Source organism: Carettochelys insculpta, chromosome 19 (genome assembly GCF_033958435.1).
Source record: "Carettochelys insculpta isolate YL-2023 chromosome 19, ASM3395843v1, whole genome shotgun sequence".
In the NCBI taxonomy this organism is placed as follows: domain Eukaryota; kingdom Metazoa; phylum Chordata; order Testudines; family Carettochelyidae; genus Carettochelys; species Carettochelys insculpta.
Window position 1 is genome coordinate 24,021,326 of NC_134155.1, and position 7,194 is coordinate 24,028,519.

The 7,194-nt window shown below is 68.6% G+C and overlaps 1 protein-coding gene across 1 annotated transcript in view; it reads left to right on the plus strand.

The window, feature by feature from the left end:
* TMEM132E (transmembrane protein 132E) overlaps positions 1 to 1,791 on the plus strand; it is a 179,487-nt gene extending 177,696 nt beyond the window's left edge. The window contains exon 9 of the mRNA XM_075013680.1: positions 228 to 1,791. Coding sequence (XP_074869781.1) covers positions 228 to 1,262 — 1,035 coding nt within the window. The 3' untranslated portion in view covers positions 1,263 to 1,791. The remainder of the gene's footprint in view (positions 1 to 227) is intronic.
* The last annotated feature ends 5,403 nt before the right edge of the window (positions 1,792 to 7,194 follow it).

Consider the following 7,194-nt stretch of genomic DNA (forward strand, 5'->3'; position numbering starts at 1 on the left):
GACAGATAGAGGTTAGACAGGTGGATGGAAGGAGATTGGATGGAAGTTGCATGGATGGAGGTTGGACAAATGGATGGATGGAGATTGGATGGAAGTTGGATGGGGGGAGGTAGGGAGGGAGGTGAGTAGAATGGAGGGATGCAGGGATGGCTGGGTTGCATGGGATGAGTTGGTTGGAGGGAGGCGGCAGACAGGTAGATGTCTGTTCCCCGTGTTTGTTTTCGCAGGAAGCCCTCTTGAGCATGTGGGTCTCCTACAGTGACGGCACCACGGCCCCACTCTCCCTCTATGACCCCAAAGACTACAACCTGGCAGTGAGCAGCCTGGATGAGAAGGTGGTGTCAGTGAGCCAGGACCGGGCCTTCCCCTTGGTGGTGGCAGAAGGTGAGGGGGCAGGGGACCTGCTGCGGGCCGAGCTGGGCATCTGCGAGAGCTGCCAGAAGACCAAGCGCAAAAGCGTGCTCTTCACGGCGCTGGCCAGCGTGCGGGTGCGCTTCAGCTCCGAGGAGGACCCCACCTATGACTACGGGGAGGCCGGCCATGTGCCCAGCAAGGCCGGGGCCTCGGGGAGGGAGGAGAGCGCAGCCAGTACGACCCCGCGGGCCGATGTGGAGAGGAAGCCAGCGCCCAGCCAGGACAGCATCCCCCGCCCCACAGATGACTTCCCCACCCTCCCCACGGGCTTCGTGCAGGTGCCGCGGGGGCTGACGGACCTGGAGATCGGCATGTACGCCCTGCTGGGCGTCTTCTGCTTGGCCATCGTGGTCTTCCTGATCAACTGCATCGTCTTCGTGCTGAAGTACAGGCACAAGCGCATCCCGCCTGAAGGCCAGACCAGCATGGACCACTCCCACCACTGGGTCTTCTTGGGCAACGGGCAGCCCCTGAGGGCCCAGAACGACCTCTCCCCTCAGCCCGAGAGCTCTGGCAACCCGCTGGAGAACGTCCAGACCTGCTGCCATGGGGACCACCACAGCAGCGGCAGCTCGCAGACCAGTGTGCAGAGCCAGGTGCATGGGCGGGGGGACGGCTCCTCGGGGGGCTCCACCAGGGACCAGAGCGAGGACCCACTCAACTCGCCCACCTCCAAGCGGAAGCGGGTGAAGTTCACCACCTTCTCCACGCTGCCCTCCGAGGAGCTGGCCTACAACTCCATCCCCATTGCCGACGAGGAGGACCTGGAGTGGGTGTGCCAGGACATGGGGCTGCAGGACCCCGAGGCGCTCCAGGACTACATCCGCAGAATCAAGGAGATCGCTTAGCCGGCCTGTCGCTGCCTGCCAGCCGGGCCCTGAGCTGGGGCCCCCGAGCCTGACGGCGGGAGGTGGTGTCCTTGCTCCCCTCCCGGTAGCGCGCTGGGCTCCCCTGGCCATCACTTTCTGCCACTTTGGTTTTGGTTTCGAGGGAACAAGCGTCTGGCAAGCCGACCCGAGCGGGGTGAACTCCGACGCCCACCGGGAGGAAGGGGCTGTCTCTGCCTTCCGCCCGCTCACCGCCCAAGTGCCAAGGTGCCTGCCTGCCCCCCGCTTGCACGAATGCTGCACGCCCACCGGCAGCCGGGAGCCAGCCCGGCGGGGAAGACGCCGGTGGGGGTGGAGCAGGCGGAGCAGAAAGCTGAACCAGAGCAACCCGCAAGCAGGGGGCCGGCTCAGCCCCAGGGCGTGGAGGGCACCAGGCCCACTTTCCATGTGCCCCGGCCCTCCCTGCGAAGCCCTGGCTGAGCGAGCCCGCGGCCAGCCAACAGCGTTTCTCTGCTTTACTTTGTTGCACAATACTGTTGAATAAATATACATTCAGGGATCTCCCCGACAGCCCAGCTGCACCACCGGCGTCCCGGGCCAGGCTGCTCGGCACGCTGGGGAAAGGAGGGGAGGGGAGAAGTGGGCAGGGAACGTGGCCCCCACCTGGGACCGCCCTGGGAACCTGGAGCTAAGGAACGTGGTGTCGGCCCAGCCCACCCTGCTGTCCCGGGGTGCCGCAGCCATCCAGAAGCAGGGACAGCCAGCACCCATGTGCGCCCTCTGCCTGCGCCAGGCCCTAGCACATCCCTCCCAGCCGGGCGTTCCCCCCACGTGCAGCGTCGCTGCTGAGCTCCGGGGCTGGCGTGAAATGGGAGCCAGGGAATGGGGCCGGGACCCCGTCGGCCTCCGAACCCAGGCTTGGCGCCCCTGAGCCACTGGGAACCCAACGGGGGACCCATGGCCTGGGACCGGGCTCTCCTCAGCGCCTGGTGGGAGGGTCCCGCAGCCGTGCCACTTGTGCCTTACACAGGTCGAAGCACCGGCGGCAGGGGCCCTCGGTGGCACGGCCCTGGCGTGGGCTCCCTGCCACGTCCGCTGCAGGCAGGAGCTGAGCTCCCAGCTGTCCGGCTTCAAGTGGCTGCGCCTGCCCGCGGGTGAGCCTCAGGCCTGGGCAGCAGCGGCCTGGGATCCCATTCACAAGCCTGCGGCTGGCTCAGCAAGCATGAGCGTTGCCCTCTCCCTGTGCTGCCCGGGCCGTGCCTCGGTTTCCTCTCTGCACCACATACAGCTGTGCTCCTTTGGCACCCCGCCAGAGGCCATCGCGGGCAGGAATTTCTCACTTCTCTGCCTTCTGCTGCCCATGGCAGGCCCAAAGGCCGAGCGCTGGATCGAGCCATCACGGGGCCTGCAGCACCTCTCCTCCCCCTGGCCTGGGGAGGAGACAGGGCCAGCCCCACAGAGCAGGGAGATATGCCCATCCTAGCTCCTCTGGTGGCAGCCCAGGGGGGCCTCCCAGATCCAAGCCAGGCCAGCCTGCGCCCAGGTGTGGCAGGGGCTCTCCCAGCTGCTGCAGCACCCCCTGAGATGTTTGGCACGTGCCCCCTCTGCCAGGGAACCTGGAGCCTGGGTTTCACTCATTGCCAGGGCGCCACGACACAGCTCCCCAGCGGCTCCACCACACCACCCGCCACATGGCACCTGCCGGCTGGGGGCTGGGCCCTGCTGCACCCCCACCCATACCAGGCGGGAGCCACGCTGGCCCTGAGGAACGGCTGGGTGGCGCGTGCCCAGGGTGGGGTTGGCGGTGGGTTGGGAGGTCTCCGTTGGGCTTCACCCCCCGCTGGCTACTTTTTCCTACCTGAATAGAAGTGACTGGACGAGGGCCCTGGGCACACGGGTGCCTGGACAGCCTCTGGCGGGGTTTGTGCAGCCTTGGCCCGTTAGCCCATGGGGGGAGCCCACATCCGCGGCCACGCTGGGGTCTTGCCATTCCGAGGTGCACCGGGGGGCGGGGGGACCAACGCAGGGTGGTGACGTATGCACAAAGACCGGCCCCAGGCTGGCCCGTTTCCCCGACGGGCACAGAGAAACACAGGGCCCCATCTCAGCGGTGCCACACGGCTGCCCCAGCCTGCGCCGAACCCTCCCGGTACGGCCCACACAAACCCACCGCCGCCCCCCCAGCCTGAGCTGGCCGGCAGGGATCCCGGCGCAGCTCAGCGCTCTGCTCCCCGAAGGGGCTTGTTGCGCCAACGCTAAAAGCTGGGCGGCCCTCCTGCTGGGCTGCATCAAAGCCGGGGGCTGCGCGCCGGGGTGCTCAGCCAGTGCTGGTGCATTAAAGCCACTCCCCACTTCGGGCTGAATTAACCAAGGAGACGAGCTGACGGGCTGAGGGCCAGCGGCCGATGGCAGCTGCATCGGTCACAGTGACAGAGTAGCTAGCCACGGACCAGTAGCGGGGAAGGGCTTTGGGCTCCCCTTGGCCACTGGGTGAGCGGGGGGCGGTGCGGGGGGAGTGCATTGTAGCAGCTAGTCCAGGGTTCTCAGCCTGGCTGGAGACAAAGGGGGTCGGGTGACAGCAGCCACCTGCCCGGCCCAGGACAGACGGGGCCCTAGGCTGGGTGCAGGGAAATGGGGGCGTTGCCCCTCTCAGCTGGCTTCCGTCAGCAGTGGCATGAAAGGCATTCTGCAGGCCCTGGCGCCAGGGCGAGGCGCTGGACTGCTGGGGGGTGCGGAGGCAGAGGAGCCGGAGTTGGTCTAGGTACCCCCGGGCTCCAGCAGGTGTGTCAGCCAGAGCTGGGGGACACTGCCAAGCTCTGAGCCAGGCACTTGGCTGCAGCATGGATTGCCCGGGGTAAGAGCACCCCAGTAACCCAGCTGTCATGAGGGAGCCACCTGGGCCCTCAGGCCGACCCGGACGGGCCCGGATCCATAACGCCTGGGCTCAGTGGCTTATGTAAGGGGCTGGAGCGGGACGCCCTAATCCCGGGCCCTTAGCCACGTCCCAGCAGGAGCTTGCCAGCCACGGTGCAGAAAAGGAAACTGAGGCACGGGGGTCCCAGGTCACCCAGTGGGCTGGTGGCAGGTCCAGGAGCAGAACCGACCTCACCTACGTTCGACACCGCTGAGGCCGCAGCCTTTGCTATGCGCTTTGAGGCACTTCCAGTGGAGTCCCGAGGCCCACGGTCTCCACACGGCTTTCGTCGAGCCCACCGAGCAGCCTGCATGCGCCGAGGGCCCCCCCCGCACCACCTTCGGCATGCGGTTTGGCTTCCCATCCCCCGCCTGTGTTTCGAATGCAGCTGCTGTGAGTGCACCCAAGCATCCTGCTGGCTGCATGCTGCCCTGCCCCACTGACTCTTTGGCGCCGTGGAGATGCTGTAGGAGACAGGCAGCGGGTGGTGTGGGGCGCTCAGAGGCCGTGGGGCAGCGGGTGGTGTGGGGCGCTCAGAGGCCGTGGGGCAGCGGGTGGTGTGGGGTGCTCCAAGGCCGTGGGGCAGCGGGTGGTGTGGGGCGCTCAGAGGCTGTGGGGCAGCGGGTGGCATGGGGCACTCAGAGGCCGTGGGGCAGCAGGTGGCGTGGGGCGCTCAGAGGCCGTGGGGCGCTCAGAGGCTGTGGGGCAGCGGGTGGTGTGGGGCAGAGGGTGGCATTGAGCGCTCAGAGGCCGTGGGGCAGTGGGTGGTGTGGGGCGCTCAGAGGCCGTGGGGTGCTTAGAGGCCATGGGGCAGTGGGTGACGTGGGGCCCTCAGAGGCCGTGGGGCAGTGGGTGGCGTGGGGCGCTCAGAGGCCGTGGGGCGCTCAGAGGCCATGGGGCAGTGGGTGGTATGGGGCAGCGGGTGGCATTGAGCGCTCAGAGGCTGTGGGGCAGTGGGTGGTGTGGGGCACTCAGAGGCCTTGGGGCCCTCAGAGGCCGTGGGGCAGTGGGTGGTGTGGGGCGCTCAGAGGCTTTGGGGCGCTCAGAGGCCGTGGGGCAGTGGGTGGCGTGGGGCGCTCAGAGGCTGTGGGGCAGTGGGTGGCATGGGGCAGCGGGTGGCATTGAGCACTCAGAGGCTGTGGGGCAGTGGGTGGTGTGGGGCGCTCAGAGGCCTTGGGGCCCTCAGAGGCCGTGGGGCAGTGGGTGGTTTGGGGCGCTCAGAGGCTTTGGGGCGCTCAGAGGCCGTGGGGCAGTGGGTGGCGTGGGGCGCTCAGAGGCCGTGGGGCAGTGGGTGGCGTGGGGCGCTCAGAGGCTTTGGGGCGCTCAGAGGCCGTGGGGCAGTGGGTGGTGTGGGGCGCTCAGAGGCCGTGGGGCAGTGGGTGGTGTGGGGCGCTCAGAGGCTTTGGGGCGCTCAGAGGCCGTGGGGCAGTGGGTGGTGTGGGGCCCTCAGAGGCCGTGGGGCAGTGGGTGGTGTGGGGCGCTCAGAGGCCGTGGGGCAGTGGGTGGCGTGGGGCGCTCAGAGGCCGTGGGGCAGTGGGTGGTGTGGGACGCTCAGAGGCTTTGGGGTGCTCAGAGGCCGTGGGGCAGTGGGTGGTGTGGGGCGCTCAGAGGCCGTGGCGCAGTGGGTGGTGTGGGGCGCTCAGAGGCTTTGGGGCGCTCAGAGGCCGTGGGGCAGTGGGTGGTGTGGGGTGCTCAGAGGCTTTGGGGCGCTCAGAGGCCGTGGGGCAGTGGGTGGTGTGGGGCCCTCAGAGGCCGTGGGGCAGTGGGTGGTGTGGGGCGCTCAGAGGCCGTGGGGCAGTGGGTGGCGTGGGGCGCTCAGAGGCTTTGGGGCGCTCAGAGGCCGTGGGGCAGTGGGTGGCGTGGGGTGCTCAGAGGCTTTGGGGCGCTCAGAGGCCATGGGGCAGTGGGTGGTGTGGGGCGCTCAGAGGCTGTGGGGCAGTGGGTGGTGTGGGGCGCTCAGAGGCTTTGGGGCGCTCAGAGGCCGTGGGGCAGCGGGTGGTGTGGGGCGCTCAGAGGCTGTGGGGCAGTGGGTGGTGTGGGGCGCTCAGAGGCTTTGGGGCGCTCAGAGGCCGTGGGGCAGTGGGTGGTGTGGGGCGCTCAGAGGCCGTGGGGCAGTGGGTGGTGTGGGGCGCTCAGAGGCTTTGGGGCGCTCAGAGGCCGTGGGGCAGTGGGTGGCGTGGGGCGCTCAGAGGCTTTGGGGCAGTGGGTGGCGTGGGGCGCTCAGAGGCTTTGGGGCACTCAGAGGCCGTGGGGCAGTGGGTGGTGTGGGGCGCTCAGAGGCTTTGGGGCGCTCAGAGGCCGTGGGGCAGTGGGTGGTGTGGGGCGCTCAGAGGCTTTGGGGCGCTCAGAGGACGTGGGGCAGTGGGTGGCGTGGGGCGCTCAGAGGCTTTGGGGCAGTGGGTGGCGTGGGGCGCTCAGAGGCTTTGGGGCACTCAGAGGCCGTGGGGCAGTGGGTGGTGTGGGGCGCTCAGAGGCTTTGGGGCGCTCAGAGGCCGTGGGGCAGTGGGTGGCGTGGGGCGCTCAGAGGCCGTGGGGCAGCGGGTGGTGTGGGGCGCTCAGAGGCTTTGGGGCGCTCAGAGGCCGTGGGGCAGTGGGTGGCGTGGGGCGCTCAGAGGCTTTGGGGCGCTCAGAGGCCGTGGGGCAGCGGGTGGTGTGGGGCGCTCAGAGGCCGTGGGGCAGCAGGCACAGGCAGACCAGTTTGCTTTGAGCTTTCATATTAAATGCTGAAGGCCCCATCCTGGCGCGGGCCCAGGGTCCTGGGGGCGATGCTGCAGAAAACAGCCCGTACGGGTACAGCCCAGTTCCAGCACAGCCATTGCCGGTCCAGCCTCAGAGCTGCCATTGTAGCGCCATCCCCCAGCGCCCCGCTGGCAGCCAGAGGCGTCGCGCTGTGAAAGGGGGTCAGGAGCTGGCGGCTCCCACTACCCTGCATGCTGGGGCTGGGGGCAGCCACAGCTCTGCTTGGTACCCACCCTGCACCGTAGCCCTGGGCGGGAGCAAAGCTCTGCCATCAGCACGGTGCTCTGGTGCGCTGGCCGA